Below are 23941 nucleotides of genomic sequence, written 5' to 3'. Positions count from 1 at the left end.
GAATATCTTAAAATCCTTGTAATAAGCACGAATCAGTATAGTCAATACATTTTTCCCTCTAAATATTCAGTCACAACAAATTCACGATATCTACCATACAAGGATGCACTCGTGGACAGAAGAAAATATTTATCTCAAATCAATAATCAACATAAAAACTAGTATTGAATCAGACAGCAAGCACTTTACATAATGCAGTCGTACTGGTGTCGTAATGCACCACAACTGCATTCTTTATCTTCCAGGTAACAGTTCAGAACTTGGAAAGTTTGTTTCCCTCCGGCAGATAAAAAAAGTGAACTAAATAAAACACAGATTCTTCTGAGAGCAAAGCAGTCATGCGCATAAAGACTCAGTTCGCTGAGCATTTAAATCGCTTTCAATTCAAGTTATAAAGAACAAGTCCTGGCACTGCATAACACAAGGATACGAGAAAGGAACAGTATAATTTCTCCGTGTTAAATGGACCATACGGAATATGATATTTCACGACAAAGAAACTTCAAGATAAATAATTAAAAAACGGCAGCATTGTAAGAATCTACTGTATGTTACAACAATGCCAAGACAAAAGGCACGGAGAAAGTGCCCATAGAGGATAGAGTACAGATAAACTAATTTATCCCAGCTTCCATTCTGATGTCAGAGTGTAGTAATTATGTACGACCATCCTCGGACACTCCCGGCACTAAAAGCCATACGCCATTTCATTTCATGTACGACCAATGCAATACAATATGTTCGAGCCAATTTTGGTAAAAGTTAAAGAATAATCATTACAAATGACAAAATTATTCGTCAGTCCCGAATAACGTTAACCTGTGAGAAGTATTTAGGGGCCCACGAACCAAATTATTCGTAATCACGAATACAAAGGTAAATAATGCTAATAAAATTTCTTTTCCAACTACAGTAACTTCATTTTTATCTCCTTTAAGTTATTAATAACTATTAAATTAGATGATTTTATGAAAGACTAAATCGCAGGTGATAATATTAACGACAAAGTATTAATCGTAACCATGGATACAAAAACAACAATAATAATAGTGATTGACACAACTGAAATTATAAATAAAGCTTATAATCACAATTTCCTACACACAGTTACAATGTGGGTAGTTCAATAAATAAGGCTACGGGATCTGTTACTTGAGTAATGTTCGCAATTTCTTTTTAATTTCACACTAGCACTAAACACGCAGGCGTCAGCATTGTATTATTGGAATTACATCGCGTCGCAGTCCGGCTCCATGGCTAAATGGTCAGCATGCTGGTCCTTGGTCACAGGGGTCCCGGGTTCGATTCCCGACAGGGTCGGGAATTTTAACCTCAGTTGGTTAATTTCGCTGGCACGGGGGCTGGGTGTATGTGTCGTCTTCATCATCATTTCATCCTCATCACGACGCGCAGGTTGCCTACGGGTGTCAAATCAAAAGACCTGCACCTGGCGAGCCGAACTTGTCCTCGGACACTCCCGGCACTAAAAGCCATACGCCATTTCATCCAATCGCGTCGCACATCGGCCATATTGTCCCGACAAACATTTTTAAGATATAGGGGCTGGCCAAAACAAGGTGAAGCAGTAAAAACGCGTAATGATAGATCGAAAAGCTACTTGAACAGTGACATTGTTTGAACGTCTCAGGCGGTAGAGGCGCTGGTCTTCGAAGCCCAAGTTGACAGGTTCGATCCCGGCTCAGTCCGATATTTGAAAGTGCTCAAATATTTAGATGTCTCGGTACGTAAAAAAAAGTGGAGCAAAATTCCAGCACAACCACTTCTTCGAAAACCGTAAAAGCAACAATGGGACGTAAAACCAACATTACAGTAGTATTGCGGGCCTCCATAACTTATCATTCCGTACGATGAGTTGAATTACAAGGGAATTGGTCTAATAACTTGTACAGCTAGAATGTCTGTACTGATATGATTATGTACTTATAATTTACTAGGACTGTGTAGTTGTAATAATTAACTGGGAATAGGATGGGGAGGAGATGGCCACAATCATTATGTAAGGCGGCATTCGCGAGGAGTAAAATAGAAAAATTGCTGTAAAACAACTAGAATGGCCAAGAGTGAGATATTAAGCTACTTGCTTTACCGGAGGCTGAGTTCTACCCGTTCCAAAATCTCAAACTGGTCTTAAATTCCTGGTACTGTCGGGAATCTAACACCTGGACCAAATGACCACAGTTGTAGATAGCTATGAATGTATATTACAAACGTAAATGAATATCTATCAAATCATAGTCATTCCCCCATACAGCAGAAAATATGTGGAAAATAAATAGTAGGCCTAATTAAAGGTGTTCAAGATGGGGTTTCAGGTAGTAAAACTACTCTGTGTTCTTTAGAAAACTGGTTAAGACTATATTTGGATTACGTGAGGGTGCATCATTAAGTTTGGTGTCTGTACAAACACGTTCCAATAAAAAATATGCTTTAGTACCAACTAGAAAGCAGTACAAGATAGCATAGTTCCTAATCGTTATCTTTCAATAAGCGAATTTATATGTTTAAAAATAGAGGTGGTTCATCTGGTTCCCATTTTAAGTATAAAGAAAAGCAATATTTAATAGCACTGCGTATCATGTAGTCATACATCCTCAACTGGTTCCCAGTTTTTATGTAAAGCCGTAATATTTTGGAGAAAAATGTAGGCCTCCCATTCTTTAATCTAAATGGCACTATTCATTATCCACTAAAAATGTGAAAGAACATTCTTCCTCAGATCTTCCCCTTCCACTGAACTTGCTTGTTCATCACCGGCGCTAAAGTAAATCACCTTATCCAATGGAAGGTTAGTTCCCTCACGGGTATTCGCCGGGTCAAGGATAACTACTTGGCCGTTTGTGGTTGTATCACGTTGGGGAACAATGTCGTGTTCCACAGAACGATTATTATGATACGTTCATAGCAGATCAATGGTGGGAGGTAATAATACGCAGAGAAGCCCACCATTAATCTCCTTTAGGATAAGGTAGGCGTTAACAAGGCAGATGAGAATGCCCCCTTCATAACTGACCCGATCAATCTCTCTTTAAGTCAGGATTTTGCGTCTTTCAAGTTGGCTTTAAGCCATAAAACGTCCAAAGCCCTTTCCGTGGAGAATTTAAAAACAAGTTATATGGTAACTTTCAACCAAGTCGCACAACACGGCTGCTATTCAGTTAGCTAAGTTCACAACAGACAGAAATGAAATGGCGTATGGCATTTAGTGTCGGGAGTGTCCGAGGACATGTTCGACTCACCAGGTGCAGGTCTTTTGATTTGACGCTCGTAGGCGACTACGTGTCGTGATGAGGATGAAATGATAATGAGGATGGCACATACACCCAGCCTCTCTGCCAGCGGAATTAACCAATGATAGTTAAAATTCCCGACCCTGCCGGGAATCGAACTCGGGAGCCCTGTGACCAAAGGCCAGCATGCTCAACATTTAGCCATGGACTCGGACACAACAGACTGAGATATGCAGGAACATTAACAAAAATGTAATTAAAAAGGGGTAAATTGCCGGGCTGGGTAGCTCAGGGGGTAGACCGCTGGCCTCCTGAGCTCAAGTTGGCGGGTTCGATTCCGACTCTTTCTAGTGCTACTTAAAGATTTACAGGCACGTTAAAGAACTTCTGCGGTCCCTCCCCTGCACCTCGGCGTCTCCAAAAACCGTAAATATAGTTAGACGTAAATCCAATAACATTATTAATTAAGAAAATAAATTCAAACTTAGGATATACCTCCTTGCCAATCCCTATGAACTTAGTGTGCCGCCACGAGAGGACTAGAGAGCGTGAAAGTTTGGGCAATGACAATTCCGTGCATGGGTGACCCTCAATTTATCCTATTCCCAATTGTTTCAAAGCTGTTAGAGCAAGCTTCGTAAAAAAACATAATCCGTGCAATAGGAGCAAGTCCTATTTTCATCACAACAAAATATCATGCCTAGAATGTATGTATATATCGATTAAATCGTTTTTAAATTAATATTGAGCTCATGAATCAGTTAAGGTATAAGAATATCAGAAATCAGTAGTGTAGGCAGGATCGAGCGATGGGGGGGACGGGGGTTAGGCCTATAGTTACAAAAGGAAGGTAGAACACAATGGAGGTGCATGCATGACTTGTCATTACGAGGACAATGATGTAAGTGAATTACAGACCTGCTGGTTCTACAATTATGTTTATCCGGGAGATAGTGGGTTCGAACCCCACTGTTGGCAGCCCTGAAGATGTTTTTCCGTGGTTTCCCATTTTCACACCTGGCAAATGCTGGGGCTGCACCTTAATTAAGGCCAATTAAGGAGAATTAACGAGAAACAGGGAAACGTTTAAACTGTGTTTCGAGTGCAAGCTCGCAGCCACGCGACCCCAACCGAGCGGCCAACTCACTCGGTGGACAAATATCAACGTGTTCACTTGTCGTGGGATCGGTCGGGCACATTCGGCCGTAGTCGCGCGACCACTTATTCGGAGGAATACGGTTCCAGTGGACGACCAGCCTAAAACAGCCAGTCTAAATTCTTCCAGGTACATATAATTGAATTGAATGAATGAATGAATGAATGAATGAATGTATGTATGTATGTATGTATGTATGTATGTATGTATGTATGAATGGCGTGTGATGAAAACTAATAATATAAAGTTACCCCTTCAAACGTTTCGCTGTTTTTCACTACCGTATTTAAGATTATACATTTGTTCATAAGAATAGAAATAGCACCATATTAACACAGTATCATGGTTCTTATTGACAAGAAACTGTCAAATAGTAATATTCATATTCATTAATTGAGAAGTGTTACTTCAAGCTAGTTACTATTTTCATAGCTTAGGCATTTTAAGATTGTTTACTAACTTTTTAATATTTCAACTCTAGCCGTGATATTTAAAATACCGTATTGTAAAAACCACAACAATTGTGTGTGGATAAGTGTAAGAGGGGTCCAAGAGCCTTGCGCCACTTTATACATAAATATATAAATAAATGAATAAAATAAATACATGAATAAATAAAAGGAAAAGAAAACAATTCCAAAATAGTACAGCCATCTATCGGCGAATTTCTTTCAAAACATTATAAAATTATAAAAATTATAAAACTAATTCCACCGTATCAAAGTGGCTTTGTGTTGTTGATTTTACCCCCCATTACACATAACAGCCAGAATCACACACTTACAAGAAAACGTAACATTACATTTTCCCTCACATTCGACTCGAAAGTAGAATTATCATGCCTTTGTGGTTAAAATGTACTCGTTTACTCAACCATATTATAACCTACTTCCCTGAAAAGAAAAAAGAAAAACAACAATGATATCACGTATTCCTCAAGTCTGTGGGAAGTAGTGAACGTAGGATGCACTGCTTTGTTTATTTCTAAACAATTGTACGCAAGACTAGAACTCCGAGAACGAACCATGAAAGATTTGTGGTTACAGTCTTTTTACGTGCTGTTTCTAAAAGTGTCCGATAATATCCCATTTCCATTCATGCTACAAAAAGTAGGATATCTCAAGCATTGATGTACTCAGCAAATAATAGGTCTCATAGTTAAAAATGACGTTCGGTTACTATGTATAAATTCCAAATTTGAGAATATGAGTAATTAAACGTTAAATGTGGTATGACGAGAGAAGGAAAGAAACAGGCCTATCTAATCAAGGAAGAGATTGTCCCTACTGCTGGTGATGCTAGGATGGCGTAAAAGGGATTAGAAAAAATTATTTCGAATAAAAAACCCATTGAAACCATTAGTTTTACTTGCCGTTTTATTGACTTAACAAAGCAAATAGTGACAAAGAACAGAGTTAAAAACTTTCAATAATAATAATAATAATAATAATAATAATAATAATTTAGCTAATTCATTTAAACATGTAAAAATTGTCAAGAACTAACCAATGAGGCGTGTTTAAAAAAATGCTATTTGTTCGGGGCGTTGACCTATGAAGATCTATTGCCTCTACTTGTACCGTATGTGAGGAACCTGAGTGTATTATGTAAATGGCGGAAGTGTAAAGTGTTGAATGTGAGGAAAGGAACGTCAAGGACGACATAAAAACATCTACCGAGCTCGATTGCTGCAGTCGCTTAAGTGCGGCCAGTATCCAGTAATCGGGAGATAGTGGGTTCGAACCCCACTGTCGGCAGCCCTGAAGATGGTTTTCCGTGGTTTCCCATGTTCACACCTGGCAAATGCTTGGACTGTACCTTAATTAAGGCCACGGACGCTTCCTTCCCATTCCTAGGCCTTTCTTATCCCGTCGTCGCCATAAGACATATCTGTGTCGGTGCGACGTAAAGCAAATAGAAAATAGCAAAAACACAAACACCAGTCCCCAGGCCAGGGATATTAATATTTACAATTTTAAACCCCTGACCCGGCCGGGAATCGAAACCGGGGCCGCCGGGTGACAGGCGGACATGTTGCCCCCTACACCGCGGGGCCGGACAATGCGGCGTTAATACGCTGACAAATATTCGCTACGATTCTACATTTTTGAGTTATTTTGAGAATGAAGGCACTGTTGTTATATTCCTGGTGCTCCCTGGCAGTCGCTGTGAGAATATAATTCTCGGCATTATGTAATTTGCTGAGCCTCCGTGGCTCTGACGGCAGCGCGTCGGCCTCTACCGTCGGATACCGTGGTTCAAATCCCGGTCACTCCATGTGAGATTTGTGCTAGACAAAGCGGAGGCGGGACGGGTTTTTCTCCGGGTACTCCGGTTTTCCCTGTCATCTTTCATTCCAGCAACACTCTCCATTATAATTTCATAGCATTTGCTAGTCATTAATAAATCACTTTGGGAGTGGCGACCCCACTGTAATAATAGCCTATATATGGTTCATTCATTACATCCTTGACCCGGTCAAAGACTGGAATACAGGTTGTGGGTTTTCATGTAATTTGCTGTGATTCGGGTCTTCTGACGTTCTGTTCATCAGCCCTCGTGCTTATATGGTTCTTGAAGTCACTCTCATAATCAGTGTTACTGAAGTGTCTAATTTAATGAATGCATTTGTATTAATTGGGGCTAGAAAGGCACATACGAGGATTTTCCAGAAGCTGAATTGCGAGACGTAGAGGAAATCTGTCACCGGGGTAGCCATAGATACTCGTTATATTCATTCGTATTTTTAACACGCTGACCGCTGCAACCTCACCCATGCCTCACCGAGACGACTGAACAAAGTCGTACAACAATCTTTCGTATTCGCTACTGATGCAAACTTCAGTACGAATAATAGCAGTGTTCAGAGAAAGTCTGACAGACGAGGCGTCTTAAGTAATGATCCTCTCCGGTTACTGTTGAGTTGTTGACTGTGTTCACGACAAGTCGCGATAAGTAAGACGAATGGACAAGAAACGTCGTAGCAACAACATACATTCTATCTAAATGAAAATTAAGGATATCGTCTCTGTGATGGGATGTAAAAGGATTATGTTTAGTTTCCTTTAATTTTGTAGTTAGTACATGGGATGTAAAAGGATTATGTTTAGTTTCCTTTAATTTTGTAGTTAGTACATAAGCACTTTTCTTCTTTAAGTCATTTGCCTGAATCCAATTTACCTCTTTACTGAAGGAAGTAATCTGATAAATCTTAATCCCGGTGGTTAAATAAAAGTATTAAGAGAGATAAGACTACATTTATTGACTTTTTTCAATATTTCAGTAACATTCACGTGTATTTGAGTACCTTGAGGGTCTTGGCATAGAGTTTAATTCATGATCTATTAAAATTCCGGTTTTAATTGTGCAATGCAATGTCTGTTTCAGGGAGCAGTATCTGTTCAACGTCTTCGAGGTAGTCGTATCGACACTGGAGTCCAAACTGCAGAGAATTGAAAACCTGGACAGAGCCGTCGAACACCTTATGCGAAGAGTCGAAATGCTGGACTCACGAGTAACTGACAACATTGATAAGACCGATTCCGTCATTTCCAAATTGAGAACACTGGATCTCAAGTTATTTGAACCAGCACCTGCAGACGAATCCCTTGATTCACGTCTGGTAACCCTTGACCAAAAAGTGAGCGACATTGACACAAAATTGATAGGACTGAAGAACCAACTTGATACCAATTTTCTCCCTGCAGACGACATCAACGCTGAAGCAAGTGAGAAGAAGCCCATCAGTATGAATGTTGTTGATATCACGAAGGTGCTAAACGCAGAAGTAATGACGCACGTATCTAAAGAGCTGGAGGGACTAAGGACTGCCACTAACAATGTTGATCGTAAACTTCAGTTCCACATTAATTTAGTATCAGAAAATCTGGGTAAGGTACTCAATCTTGTTTCAGATGTTCATGAAGCAGTTGTCGAACCTGAAATTGTGACTTCCGCTATACCACAGTTGTTCAAGAACCGCACTATTACCACGACTTCAACTACTGCCATTCCTGTTATTAAGAGCAGTAAGCTTGACAAACTGGTTAGGCAGATGCATCCCATTCTGAGTGTATCAGAGAAGATGGACGAGGTTTGGGATGTGGTAGTGGGCACTAAGAGCTCTGTTGACGACTTGGTACCGAAGTCGGATGAACTACTAACACAGACACAACGTCAGGAGAGAGCAATCAGCGACATTCATGCGGATCTGCGATCCAAAGCGAATAAGATAATTGCTAATCTTGACCTGGTAGAGCGACGACTTAAGAAGCAAGAGGATGATGTGGCGAGTATCGTGGTCCAGCGACCCGCTGCTCCCAGCGAGTTATTGCTGGATCCTACAATCGACCGTCTAGTGGAATACAACCCAGTGAGGTACACGGAGGAGTTTGTGGCAGTTACAGCTACCGAACCCGAGCTTCCCGCTACAACTCTAAGTTCCAGCACCACCGCTAGTCCCAGTACCACGGCCGGTAACAGCAACACCACCAACAGCGCTCCTTTCGCCAACCTGGCAGGACGGGGTTCCAGCAGAAGTCGTGGTCTCATATTCCCAAGCGTGAAGAACAAGCCTTCCCTAACGAATACCACCTTCACCACGGACATCATCGCCACCATAAAGGATGTAAAGGTATTTTCTAATTTAATACAGAAACAAAACCCACCTCTAGTCCCATTACTTGGAGATTTATATTTCTAAGAATTATCAAATTCATTGTCAAGACCTTAGAACAAACATCAAAGTAGAAAACATTGAAATACTCACATTTTATGTTTGTGTGACATCAGTCTATGTTTCACCTTCCAGCAATATCGAAAGTAACAAATAATTAAAGAAAGATAAAGACACACCTGTATCGATACAAAGACATATGCTTCGACCTCCAAAACTGAACGCATTAAGGTATATTTCACAAAAGCACATGGAATCAAAAAATGAGTGGTTCCAATCCCGACCACGGTTTATCCCGGGAGCAATTCCAACACAACTTCACTCGAGGTTTACTGTAGCCACGTTTGTCAATGCTGAGATCAAACTAACCTAATGAAAAACGTCACTTGGCTTAGGATTGCAGCTTCATAATGAAAACTATGGTTCTAAACAGTTCCTTATTCATTCTTTTCCAAGCATAGCACTAAACAATTACAGCTGCATCGAGATAACTCAATCAAAGAGTGAATAAGACAAGAAAAATAGGCAATACACAAACGGGCATGGACAATTCCGGGGCATAAGTTTTTAATAATTATAATAAAAGAAATAATATGTCTAATTTTGTCCTGAAAGTAGGAAAACGTATCAACCAGGAAGAGTAAAAAATAGCAAACAGCGTTTAGCCAAGATGATTAACACATTTCTGTTTCATCAACTGTAATAATAATTGCACACAAAACATGAACTCATCAAAACCGCGCAGTGAGAAAACAACTGAAATATTTAGCTTCGTACCTTTTCCAGCTTTAATGAACCAACGGGGAGTGAACTCTCCGAAACAGCTGTCTTTCGAAACGCAGTAGTTCGTAGGAAAGTTACCGAAGGTAAAAAAAAGTTTCTATGTTACTCATACGTAGGGTACGTTTTCTATATTAGAACATGCTTGGTTTTCTTTAAAATCAGTTTAAGACAAAATTTGACAATATACTTATGAATTATGACACTTAGGATGAAAAACCCCACAGCTTACTCTCCGTTTTTGAAATATTTCTGGCTGTAATGCATCTCAAAAAATCGAAGAAAAATATTATATTTTCACATTTTAAACATTTTATTACACATTTTTCATACTTTTAAAACCGACATACAAGAAGTACTAATTTGCTAACTTCCTGGATTCGAAGTTTTGTTCTAATTTCCCCACAAAGTGTGGTGCTTTGTCTTGGCACTATGTCGCCTTACGGGAGGCATATTTTTTCTCACTGCAAGGCGACCACCGAAAGGTCAGTTACTCAGTGGTTTCTGAATAGGCAATCTTATACAAGAGGTATATGCATCAACTCGTTTAATTTACTAATAGTTCAAAAGATGTCCGACTCGTTGGCCGAATGGTCAGCGTACTGGCCTTCAGTTCAGAGGGTCCCGGGTTCGATTCGCGGCCGGATCAGGGATTTTAACCTTAGTTGGTTAATTCAATTGGCTCGGGGGCTGGGTATGTGTGGCGTATTCAACATTAGAAATCATCCTAGGTAGGGCCCTCGTCTTCACAGACATGCAGGTCGACTAATAGGCCGTCTACTAGAAGGAGGCCATACATACGCCATTAATTAATTAGTTCAATAGATAATGCCCGATAAAATTTAACATTAAAGCTAATTGCGTCAATCTCCTGCGCTACGCTTGGCCTATGTTATGTAGTAAGTTCTTCGAAGTATTTATACAATTTGAGAGAGCAAATATCACTTCAGAACGTTTGCTTCATTTTGAAACCTTTAAAAAAAGTTTGAGATTATATCTTCCATACTTTGATTATTTTTAATCCTACTGAAAGTTAAAATTTAGTGTTTTTTTTTTTGGTACAAAAGGATCCTGGTCATGCTAATAAACACAGAGTAACATCCGAGAAACGAAACTTTTTTACGTGCGCTATAAAGTAACAGGTTATCGCGCTGTCAAACGGCTCTTCGCTCTAAAAAAAAAGGGCATCAATTAAGTTAATGGCCTTCATCGCAGATAAAATCCCATAATCTTAATTTATAAAGCTCAGTACTAAAAACGATTAAAACTGACTATGTGGCGGTTGGTGGTTTTAATGCTCAGTACTTTCAGTAAACAATACTCACATTTAAATGTTGAGAATTATATTCGTATACAATGTTCCTGAGTTGCAAGTTGTGGATTTGTTGTTGGTACTACTATGAAGAATACCGGGATACGAATAATATATCTATAACTATACATTTTCTGCATATACAATTCAGTATATCATCCGAAACGTGCGACGACTAATTCTCAATTCGGGTGCTTCGTAGATTCTTCGGGAGAAACGGTCTGAGAGTTACGTTTGCAGTCGTAGGAATATCTAGCTATTTATTTAATTTATTAATTTTCTTTCCGCCGCTACAGTGTGCTGCTCCTTATTATCTTAATACAACTACATTATATCAGCACTAAGAATAAAGTACTCCAATAATTAAGCACCGGGCTAGTTGCCCGTGCAGATTGGGGTGCGCAGCTGTGAGATTGCATGCCGGAGATAGTGGGTTCGAACCCCACTGGTGGCAGCCCTGAAGATGGTTTTCCGTGGTTTCCCATTTTCACACCAGGCAAAAACTTGGGCTGTACCTTAATTAAGGCCACGGCCGATTTCTTCCCACTCCTAGGCCTTTTCTATCCCATCGCCGCCGCGAGATCTATCTGTGTCGGTGCGACGTAAAGCAAATTTTTAAATTTTTTAAAATGTAAGCAATGGTGATGAATACATTTTACAGTATTATAAAAAACTGTACTTTCTTTACTTAGTGTTCGTGGTGTGGGATACTGTAGTCAAGTCCTAGTTCGTGAACCACGTGCAATGGTTGAGTGGCCTAGTAAGTGGTCCGGGAGCGGGATACCACTGGCTATGGAATACGAGTGGGCATCTCGGACATATTCTGAGTCATGGCCCTTATTATGCTCAGACGGCTAGGACTTTACAATCCACCAGTGGTCCCTAACACGTTAGAGGAGAGATCCTCACTGGGACTATGTGTAAGTAAGGCAGCATCCTGCTTCACAGAAATTACCGAGCTCAGAATATTAAGCAAGCCTCGGGCCTATGGAGGTAATGGAGTCCCACTTCCATTTGACAGGTGAGGGGCTCCATGGAAAACACTTGGCGATCGCAATCGAATTGGATAGGGAGCAATAAATATTATTGGGTCATATGGAAGAAAGTAGAACTCGCCGAGTCAGCAAAGAGGATACGCCTGGATAATTTAGGAATCAATGATACTCGGGAGATAATGAGGACAGGATAGAACACTATAGCCTAAAGTGTTCTTAATAGGTGTTAAGTCGGGCTCCATGGCTAAATGGTTAGCGTGCTGGCCTTTGGTCACAGGGGTCCCGGGTTTGATTCCCGACAGGGTCGGGAATTTTAACCTTAATTAGTTAATTTCGCTGTCACGGGGACTGGGTGTATGTGTCGTCTTCATCATCACTTCATCCTCAGCACGACGCGCAGGTCGCCTACGGGAGACAAATCAAAAGACCTGCACCTGGCGAGCCGAACATGTCCTCGGATACTCCCGGCACTAAAAGCCATACGCCATTTCATTTCAATGGGTGTTAAGAAGAGATGGGCAGAGTGTGAAGTAGGACTGTTTATCAGAAATAATACTGCACGTAACATAGTTTCTGTTAGGCACGTAAATGAGCGAATGATGTGGGTAGATTAAGGAGTTAGGAGGAATTAGGACGATACTGTCTCAGTGTACTGTATTCACCATCTAAGGGTGCAGATGAGGACGAAGTCGAAAAGTTTTAGGAAACACTGATTGACATTGTAATCACGGTCAACAAGAAGGACAGTACAGTGCTACTGGCTGATTTCAATGCGAGAGTTGGAAATAGAATTGAAGAATATGACAAGGTAATGGGTAAATGTGGGGGAGATAAGGAAAGTAATGGGAATACTTTGTGCTAGTATGGGATCTGCAGAAACGAATACATTCTTCAAGCCAAAAGCTCCTCACCGCTACACATAGGAGTGTAAGAGCACCCGATCCATGATAGACTAAATCATAACCGACACTGAATTCAGGAAATGTGTTGGGAGCGTACGGGTATTCAATGATACAGACTACTATCTAATCTGTAGCGAATTAAGTATCTCTAGACCTAGGGCAGAGAAAGTGAAAACTGTCTGCAGAAGAATAAGTGTAGAGAATCTCCCAGCACGAGGAAATTAGCTGGAAGTACATGAATACGATTAGTGAAGTTCCAAAAACTAAACAGTCAGCAGGTTCATGATACAGAAAGAGAATGGGTGGCATGTAGGGGTACTATAGTAGAAAAACAGCAAGGGAATGCCTAGGAACAACGGTGCCGTGTGAGACGAAAGGAAGAGGATAGGCCACGGAGGGTAAGAGAAGTAGAGGGAGACCAAGACGACGATGGTTAGACTCAGTTTATAATGATTTAAATAAACGAGATATGGGAATAAACGAGGCCTCGGAGCTAGTTACAAACATACGATTGTGTAGGAGTTTAATAAGGTCACAGAGGCTTGCAGCTGAACGCTGAGAGGCACAACAGTCTATAATGAAGGTGTATGCATGTATTTACTTATTTATTTATTTAATTTATTTATTTATGTACTTATTTATGTAAAAGACAGTGATAACATAAAAAGAAATACTTTCCATTCTATATGCATTATTCAACAAGGTCCCCTCCGTAGCGTGATAATTAGCACTATTAGCTGCCGGCCTCGAAGGCCCGGTTTCGATTCCCGGTACTGCCAGAGATTTATGAATGGCAAGAAGGCTGGTGTGTGACTAAAATAGTACATGCACCTCCCTCCATTGAGGGTGCGCCTGAAAAAAGCTGCACCACCTCGGGACGAAAACACGAGTTTACTTTATTTTTTAAAAAAAGTCTAATTAACGCACAGCTCTATTGTAAGGAAATATATTAGATTTAATATTTTACGCCGGCACTATCCAGCTTCCACAGAAAGACTGTAACGCTGTAGCAAGACAACACAGTGACAGTACACAAACTCTACAAAGTGACATCTTCAAAATAGTGTCAAGCCACATGCGAAGGATCATGAGACATTCCACAACAAGTGGATAAATCTCTTTAATAAAGCAATTCGCTAAGCTGAAATTAGGATAGTACGCAGTCAGGCAGCAAGAGCAAGCGAGCGGGCACTTAATGAAAGTAGAAAGTAGGCAGAGAGAACAGGTGCTGGCAATTTACACTCAAGTCCGCAGCTGATCTGTTAAAGTCACTAATAAATTAGCCCAGTAACCACGCTAGCGGCAGGTTCGCGTGAGTGCGTGCGAGTGCTCGCTGATGTTCGGCCGCCCGCGTACTCCTCCACCCTATCGTCCGCCCTGCTGTGCGTTAGAATTAACAAATACATGATACGTCTACCCTTCAGAATGCACTCTCAATGTCTTCTCTCTCTCTCTCTCCCACTTCTATTTAATACGTTCAGGAAATACTTCACGTTCCCTATTATAATTCTGGGGAATCTCCCCAATCCTAAAAAAAAAAAAATTGTTTGAGATTAACACGCTCGAAGTAACAGCAAATCAGATATAAAAACACACACAGTGTTGACCGTGTTCAAGCTAGAGTCTCCGTGGCTCAGGCGGCAACGCGCCGGCCTCTCACCGCTGGGTTCTATGGTTCAAATCCCGAACGCTCTGTGTGAAATTTATTCTGGACAAAGCGGAGGCGGGACAAGTTTTCCTCTGGGTACTCCGGATTTCCCTGTCATCCTTCATTCCAGCAACACTCTCCAATAACATTTCATTTCATCCGTCAGTTTTCACGCATTGCCCCCAAGGAATGAAACATGCTTCGGCAGCCGGCACAATTCCCATCCTCGCCGCTAGGTGGAGGCTTCATTCATTCCATTCCATTCCATTCCTGACCCCGTCGAATTACTGGAAACAGGCTGTCGATTTTCATTTTCAATGTGGAAGATCCCTGAGTAGACCCTCCGCTGTGACAGGAAATCATGCGAAGTCTTAACTATCACAAAACGCTGACAACGGCCTATTTCGGACCCATCTTCCAAAATGACAATGACAGCCTGATACAACTGATCACAGACGGCAAGCCAGAAGGGAAATGTGGAAGAAGGAGATTATCCTCGGTCTAGTATCTCTTACAGTGGTACGCAGCCTTGATATGAGAAGTTCAAAATAGAAATAATTACTTTACAGCGGTCGACAGCCTTTTGCGAGGTGAAGGTACCAGCAGAATAAGTTACTTGATTGAGGACAGGGCAAGTTGTCCGTGCGGTTAGGGGCGCGCAGCTGTGAGCTTGCATCCGGGAGATAGTGGTTCGAACCCCACTGTCGGCAGCCCTGAAAATGGTTTTCCGTGGTTTCACATTTTCACACCAGCACATGCTGGGGGGAGGGCTGTGCCTTAATTAAGGCTACGGCCGCTTCCTTCTCACTCCTAGGCACTTCCAATCCCATCGTAGACATAACACCTATCCGTGTCGGTGCGACATAAAGCAAACTGTAAAAATAAAAAAATAAAACAAATTGAGGCTTGTAAGGTTTAGATTTATATATCAATTTAAAATCAAATATAATAATCGCCGGGAGGATAAGAATGAAAATATCTAATTAAGGACGAAAAGGAAATTAGTGCTGTACAATTAATTTTATGTTTCATAACACGGTATACAGGATCTCTTCTCACGAAGTATCTACTTCCCATTATCCCTAAGTTAGAATGCATTTTTGCCGGGCTGAGTGGCTCAGACGCTTAAGGCGCTGGCCTTCTAACCCCAACTTGGCAGGTTCGATCCTGGCTCAGTCCGGTGGTATTTGAAGGTGCTCAAATACGACAGCCCCTTGTCGGTGGATTTACTGGCACGTAAAAGAACTCCTGCGGGACTAAATTCCAGCACCTCGGCGCCTCCGAAGACCGTAAAAGTAGTTAGTGGGACGTAAAGCAAATAGCATTATTATTATTATTATTATTATTAGAATGCATTTTTAAAAGAATATTTACATGTAACATTTGCAAATTCAAGTTAATCCACGGTCAACATTCCGTCTTCCGGTGAAGCTATATTAATATAACCTCTTGGTGATCGAACCTTTTTTTTAAACCATGAAAACCCCTCAAATTTGAGTATAATATGTACTATACAACCGAGACTGTGTTAAAGTTATCTGTACTGCATTCTTTAGTCACATCACCGGTCTCTGGTAAAACGACTGCGGTAGGATAATACTCGTCTTCAATCAACATTGTTGGCTAGTTTTCACAAGATAATTAAACGATGCACAGTAAGCATAAACAAGCATTTTCTTCCTCCAAATGGCATAACACCTTTAAAGGAAGTCCAACTGTCCTCAGAATTATGTTAGAAAAAATATACTTAAGCAACTGTGACACGTAGCCTAAGTACTATTGGTATTCATTTTCTGATAGTTTGGTAAATCTGCAGGATAATGCAATTAACAAGTCTCGGCATTTCGCCTTCAATCAGACTACAAAATTCTACATATAAATCAGCCATCTTCGACGCTGATCTCAGGCGCTTTATATGATGGTAACGAGGACCATGATTCATCAACGAGATGAAGCTGAAAGAAAAATACGAAAATCTTCAGGAATTATGGCCTCAGGACTGGGAGAAATTAGGGATCAAAACTATATAATTGAAAGAATGGATACGGCTCTAGAATCCTTCAAGGTCGTCAATTCCAAAATTCACCATTAGTGAGTCCTTGAAATTGCAGCCGACTAGACGCTAGAGTTACTTAAGTGCAGGGGTAGCCAACATGAAATATATTAGTCGGCACGGAGAAGGTACAGAATGTACTTCGTCCACAATATCCAGTGAAATAACTCAGCACTTATTGAATGATGACCTTAGTATGTGCAGGGTCAGAAAGCTTACAACTGAAAGAAAAGAACCTGTTTCATAGCTCGTGGAAGATGAGTTATAGCAGACGCTGACATTCTTAACATGAATATTAAATTCCCATATGCACCAGCTGTTATTTTCTAAGAATTTGAAAAGCCTTGTACATCATGAGATAAAGGATAATTTATTACGGGCATCAAAGGCACTTATGTTGACAATCAGGCCACAGTAATTACTGACAGTAAGAGTTCATGATTCAAAGTAGTTACAGGGGTTAGACAAGTTTGAAAATTGTCATCTTTACTGATCATCGTGAACATGTATCATTGCTGGGAGTCCAGCTTCCTGGTTAAATAGTTAGCGTCTGGCCTTTGGTCCAAAGACTCCCGAGTTTGATTCCCGGACTGGACGGCGATTTTGATCTTCATTGGTTATTTCCGATGGCTCGGAGGCTGGGTAGGCATAGGTAGGCCCCCATCGTCACACATGTGCAGGTCGGCTATACGGTGTCAACTCGAGAGACCAACACCAGGCTCTTTGGAGGCCACACGCCATTATATATTTACTGGGAGGGATTCAGTTTAGGGGGGATGTAAAAAACAGTTTGGCCTATGCCGGCTACTTGGTTTTAATGGCAAGCTGTGTTGAAAGCTTGCAATGTAATATCTTATAGCTTGAAAGGAGGTGTAGGGAGTATGGTTCGAAAATTAGCATTTCCTAAGACTAAAGTGATTGTAGTTGGGAAGAAACCTAAGGGGACTGAATGTCAGGTAGGGAAACATGTGGATCATAGTAAATGAAATCGATTCAAACGCGTAGAAAAGGTAATTCATTGAGCTCGCAGTTACGATCAACGATTCTATACGAAAGACGCGAATTATCCTTACATCGCTCTGTTTACAGGATGACTTTGCTGAACGAGAGTGAAAGCTGGGTGGAATCAGGAGAACTTACAAGCTTGAAGTAACAGGCATGAACGTATTACGAATGATTGCTGGTAGGAATAATGACAGAAGGACAACCGAAAAGAGAATATAAAGGTTAACTTACGAATGAACACGAATGAAGTTGTTGTGAACTGGCTTCCGTGGTGGAGTCATGTGAGATGAATGGTTGAGGATAAGTTACGTAGGAGAATGATGGACTCTGCCATTGTGGGTTATAGTTGGGAAGAAACCTAAACGGACTGAATCTCAGGTAAGCGCGGCGGTCAGACTCAGTTTTAAAATAATTTCAAGGGAAGGGGTGCAGAACTAAGCAAAACAATAGTTCTAGTTGCAAATGAAGGATTGTGGAGGCGCTTAGTTTGTTCACAGAGGCTTACAGACTGAACGCCAAAAGGCACAAGTCTACAGTAAATATGTATGTATGTATGTATGTATGTATGTATGTATGTATGTATGTATGTATGTATGTATGTATGTATGTATGTATGTATGTACGTATGTATGCATGTATGTATGTATGTATACATTGTATAAGGGAAACCTTACAGTTTCGAAATTACGGGAAGTTTGTCTATTTATGAAATTAAATATAACACTCAGGAATCCGTACACCAGACGTACGTCGAAGAATTGAGACAATACGAAGAGTGTTGCAAAACTAGAATCTGGAAAAACAATGACATACACAGAACGTGGTCCACTGAACGTCATCCTTTTCTCAGTATCGACCGTATACATCAGAGAAAGAACAGTTAAGGATATAAAGAACCTCGATCTCGATGTCTTTGAAATGTAAAGCTTGCGCAGACTTTTGCGTATTCCATGGAGAGCGAATGTATAAATGCCTCCACCTTAAAGAGATTGTAAATTAAGAAACTAATGCGCATTGCCATTAATGAGGAGATATTACGGTACATGAACCACATACTAAGAATACATAATACTGAATTTTTAATTAATAACATGATACGAGATACCGATGGTCATCCCACATCTCAACTATGAGCGTAATATTGAAAGCATTCTGACAGATAGGGCTGGAGGGAGGAGCATTGCACGTGTCATTGCACGATGTTGCCATATCCCTGCAACCTTTCTCGTTCCCCTCGCTTCCAGCTCAGTTGTTCGTTCAGACCGCTCTGCCCTGTTATACACAACTCAGAAGTGAGAGGTTTGGCAACTCCAAGCTTGCAGACTGAACGCCAAAAGGCACAAGTCTATAATAAATGGTCAGCAGGCTTATCTCCATAGCAACCGTTGTGGACCCGCCCCCGTTTCCATCGCAACCAAACTCCCTCCTCTCTTATTCCCACCCAGGCAGGTAGTAAAAGGACCTCCCCCTAAGAAATGTCAGAATGCTTCTTTTGAGAATTACGATCTTAGCAACAGTTGCCACCACACAGTTCAGGCAATAAAATACCGCATACAAGTGAATTTTAGCCCGTTACATGTATTTCCAATATACTTTCACATCATTTTTAAAAATTGCGCAGTATCACCCGCCTTTAAATCACATTGAATAATCAGTTTGCATTCCACCCTGGTAACATGATGCTAATATCGATTGCGTTGAATTTGGAAAGAAATAGCCTATTCAAACTATCGCATGCACGAAGAACCAGATGTTAGCTTCCAACATCCTGATTTGAGCTCAGTTTAAAGTTATAATGTAGCTGGGTATGAGTGACGTGCCGTTGCAGTATACACGCACAACCTGGAATGTGTAACCAAAAGGAAAACGAAGACGTTCACTAACTTTCCTACCGAAATGCAGGAAGTGGAGAGAGAAAATAACGAACCGCGATTGAGATTTAACCTGTTCCTCACAGCAGGTGAGTGAGGGAATGAGTGAGTGAACAGCTATCTACAACGCTCACTGATATGAGTGATATCACACAGAGACAAGCATGACACAATCGCGTGAGCAATCTTACTAAAAAAGTAAAAGAAATCGGCGGGCTTGATTGCGGATGTCGTGGGGTTCCTTCACCCGTCATCACGCCTAAACATTTCTTCCGCGGAGTTTTCACCGAGACAGGTGTAAGGTGCACCATCATATACTTCTTATTCATTAAAAGAAATCTACTGAGCTCGATAGCTGCAGTCGCTTAAGTGCGGGCAGTATCCAGTATTTGGGAGATAGTGGGTTCGAACCCCACTGTCGGCAGCCCTGAAGAGGTTTTCCGTTGTTTCCCATTTTCACATCAGACAAATGCTGGGACTGCACTTTAATTAAGGCCACGCCCGCTTCCTTTCCACTCCTAGCCCCTTTCTGTCCCATCGTCGCCATAAGACCTACCTGTGTCGGTGCGACGTAAAGCCAATTGTAAAAAAACAAAAACACAGTGCGAACACTAAAATAATAATGTAGTATGCGTTTAAAGAACTTGTGGCATCAACTGAGGAGTGTCTGTTCAAAAGGCGATATTTCCACCCTAAGAAAGTTGTAGGAAAACTCAAGGAAACGTATAATAAAAGGCTCATGGAAGATAGTAGAATAAAAAATTACAGAAATGTCACTATTCGATCGAACAGTTAATAACTAAAGACGCTAGCTGTTTTACGTCGCACCGACACAGATCGGTCTTATGGCGACGATGGGACAGGAAAGGGTTAGGAGTGGGAAGGAAGCGGCCGTGGCCTTAATTAATTAAGGTACAGCCCCAGCATTTGCCTGGTGTGAAAATGGGAAACCACGGAAAACCATTTTCAGGGCTGCCGACAGTGGGGTTCGAACCTACTATCTCCCGAATACTAGATACTGGCCGCACTTAAACGACTGCAGCTATCGAGCTCGGTAACTAAAGACGAAAATATAAAGTTCTAAGAGAAATCTATATTAAAAACCAAACCTGTTATCTCGGAAGATGACAGGAAACGAAGATCAGAAAGAATGAAGAAACAATGGGCAGTAAGAAAAGAACACCACACAGAGAAATGAGTGATTAAACGTACTCCAAAGAGGGCAAAACGAAAGAAGAATAAGAATAAGATGGAAAGGCTCACGGAACGCACGTACTTTTAAGGAATTACAGTACATCTTTCTAGTCTGGATTTCTTATGGCATTCGACAGAATTCAACTACTGTAACGTTTGACTGAAAAAAAAAAATGAAGGGGAAATAGCACCTTTGGAACAAACATTCCTCAATTATAATCGTAGCATACGACGAGTACTGGAAATTCACCCTGAATTACAGTACTTGAACGAGTCAGCAAATTTACGAACCGCTCTGAGAGGCTTAAACGGCACTAGCTTTCTGAGCCCAAGTTGGCAAGGTCGATCTTGGCTCAGTCTGGTAGTATTCGAAGGTGCTCAAGTACGCGAGCTTCGCGTCAGAGAAGAAGATTCTGGCAGCTGGGTGTCTCTGAAAACGAGTAAAAGCCGTTAGTACGACGTAAAACCAACAATATTATCGTTATTATACTACATGGTTCAATAGGTACTGCATATCATTTGTTTTCCCACTGCGGGTTTGTTTATTTGCAACAGAGAATATACCACATTTTCCCCCAATTCGTTAGTTGCAAATATCTTCTATGCGACATAGTCTCCGTTCTAATCCACGACTTTCCTCCGCCGTGATGTAAGAGCCTGTATACCGCTGCGGTACCCTTCAACTGGCTTCCTTCTCAGCCACATCCAGACTTTGGAATCCATTTTTAAGGGGACCAACAAGTTAAAGACGGATGGTGCAAGATCCGGGCTGTAGCGTGGATAAAGAAGAAGAAACCACCCATGTTTTGCGCTTGCTTCACGGATGCACAGACTTGTGTGCGCCTTGCGTTGTCATGTTAAAAGGACGATGTTGTTGACATCTTTATTGGGGGACGACCACGCAGAAATCGTCTCTTCAATTTTTTTTTCAGTACCTCGATGTAAACTTCTGAGGTTAGTGTGCGACCAGCAGACAATGCGTCAATAAGAATCACTCCTCTAGAATCCCAGACGACTGAGGCATTAACCTTGCCGACAGAGGGTCCTTCTTCGTGTGACGCCATTCCACGGACTGCCGTCTGGTCTCAGGTTCAAAATGATGAATCCATGCTCCATTCCCTGTGACAATTGTGGGTAATAAATCAACATCAGCCTCGTGATATTCAAGCAAATCTGTACATATGGCCTTCCTTTGTTCCTTATTGTCGCCAGTTAGGCACCTACGGTCCGACTTGAAAAAAACCTTTGAACAGCCTAACAGGTGGATAAATCTATTGGCACTACACATAGAGATGTCAAGGTGAGTAGCCACTTCTTTGGTTGTTATTCACTTCTTTGGTTGTTATTCACCTATTGCCCCGAATAGGCCCGTCTGCGCGATGAACAGGCGTCGGTGCCACAGCTGTATAGGGCCGTTTCGAACGGTGAAGATCTACTCTCTCGCTTTATCTCGCTGTAACGCTGATTCTCTACTTACCGAACAACTGACTGTACTCCTATTCACTACTCGATCTCCGTACACATATTTTAAGCGCATTTGAATGTTTGCAAGTGGTCTTCTGTTGCACAAAAAGAAATTCAAACACAGCTCTCTGTTTTGTAAGTACTTACGTGCAGTAGCCACTTTTTACAACCAAACTATAAAATTACTATGATAACGACAACGATGAAACTTTGTGGCATTGCAAAGTACGTTTTGTAGTTACTGTATATAAAATTTAGTCCTTCTCCAATATCTCGTTGAGTAACAAACCAACAACAAACCATTCTAGTAAATTCGTAGACAGGGTTATTGCATTTAAACACTCTGACCATGTCGTGGTCGACGTCTCAAGTGGCGAGTGCATAACAAACTGCGCTACTCAGTCAAAACAAATACACCACACAAAATGAGGGATAGTGAGAGCTGCTAGTTTTCAATTGTGATTCGAGGTAAAATTTTCTTATGAAATTCACAGCTTTTAACCCCTGATCCACCCCCCAAAAAATTGAGCCAGGCTAGCCCCAGCAACCACTGGAATAGTCAGAATCATTTGAAGACCGAGCTCGATAGCTGCAGTCGCTTAAGTGCGGTCAGTATCCAGTAATCGGGAGATAGTGGGTTCGAACCCCACTGTCGCCAGCCCTGAAGATGGTCTTCCGTGGTTTCCCATTTTCACACCAGGAAAATACTGGGGTTGTACCTTAATTAAGGCCACGGCCGATTCCTTCCCATTCCTAGGTCTTTCCTATCCCATCGTCTCCATAAGACATATCTGTGTCGGTGCGACGTAAAGCAAAATAGCAAAAAAAAAAAATTCATTTGAAGATCATTTAATGAAACAAAATGCACGGAAATGTGACATTCGGCTTTCACATAATGTTAAGTAACCGATTTATTTTCCTCGACTACATGATATCAATATTTAATGTAAAATGGTCAGGTCATGTTCCAGCTGTTTTTACAGTTGCCTCAGTGGTAGGTCTGCCACCGGATCCCAAGATAGCGGGTTCAACCCGGTAGATGTAGTCGGATTTTTGAAGGGCGGAAAAAACTCTATTCGATACTGCATGTCGTACGATGTCGGTATGTAAAAGATCTCTGGTGATACGTTTGGTTTTTTTACCTGACAAAATTCATTAAAAATTCAGCCATAGACGCCGAAGACAGATTCGGTTTAATCTGCTCTCTAGTAGGCCTAGAGTAAAACGGAACGTCGAAATTCATGAGCAGACGGCCAGATTGCGTCAAATTAAAATGTCTGCACCCGGCAGCTGAGGCCATACGATTATTAATGTATAGAAGAAATAAGTTTTAGGACAAAAATAACATATCACAAATAAATACACTATATTTTAAACCATATTCCGATGGAGTTCGAATCAACCTCACAATACAAGCTTACAGTTACAAGATCCTCAAACTGCAGTCATCTCGTTCCGTGTGAAAAATAAAAAAGAAGAGAAAAGAGTTATTTTACAATCAGTCTGACTGAATGTTCTTGGATCTAAGAAAGGCACGGCAGGATTTCCATCCAAGAATATACTTCTTCTTCTGCTTCTTTACAATTTGCTTTAGGTCGCACTGACACAGATAGATCTTATGGCGACGATGGGATGGGA

At 41.1% G+C, this 23941-nt stretch overlaps 1 protein-coding gene across 1 annotated transcript in view; it reads left to right on the top strand.

Moving 5' to 3' along the window:
* Window positions 1-23941, top strand: part of LOC136863270 (angiopoietin-4) — a 400811-nt gene that overhangs the window by 289761 nt on the left and 87109 nt on the right. The window contains exon 2 of the mRNA XM_067139659.2: window positions 7792-9037. Coding sequence (XP_066995760.1) covers window positions 7889-9037 — 1149 coding nt within the window. The 5' untranslated portion in view covers window positions 7792-7888. The remainder of the gene's footprint in view (window positions 1-7791; window positions 9038-23941) is intronic.

The sequence above is a fragment of the Anabrus simplex genome, chromosome 1 (assembly GCF_040414725.1).
Source record: "Anabrus simplex isolate iqAnaSimp1 chromosome 1, ASM4041472v1, whole genome shotgun sequence".
NCBI lineage: Eukaryota > Metazoa > Arthropoda > Insecta > Orthoptera > Tettigoniidae > Anabrus > Anabrus simplex.
Note: the sequence above shows the minus strand (reverse complement) of the source record. Positions and strands in the feature narration are given on the sequence as shown.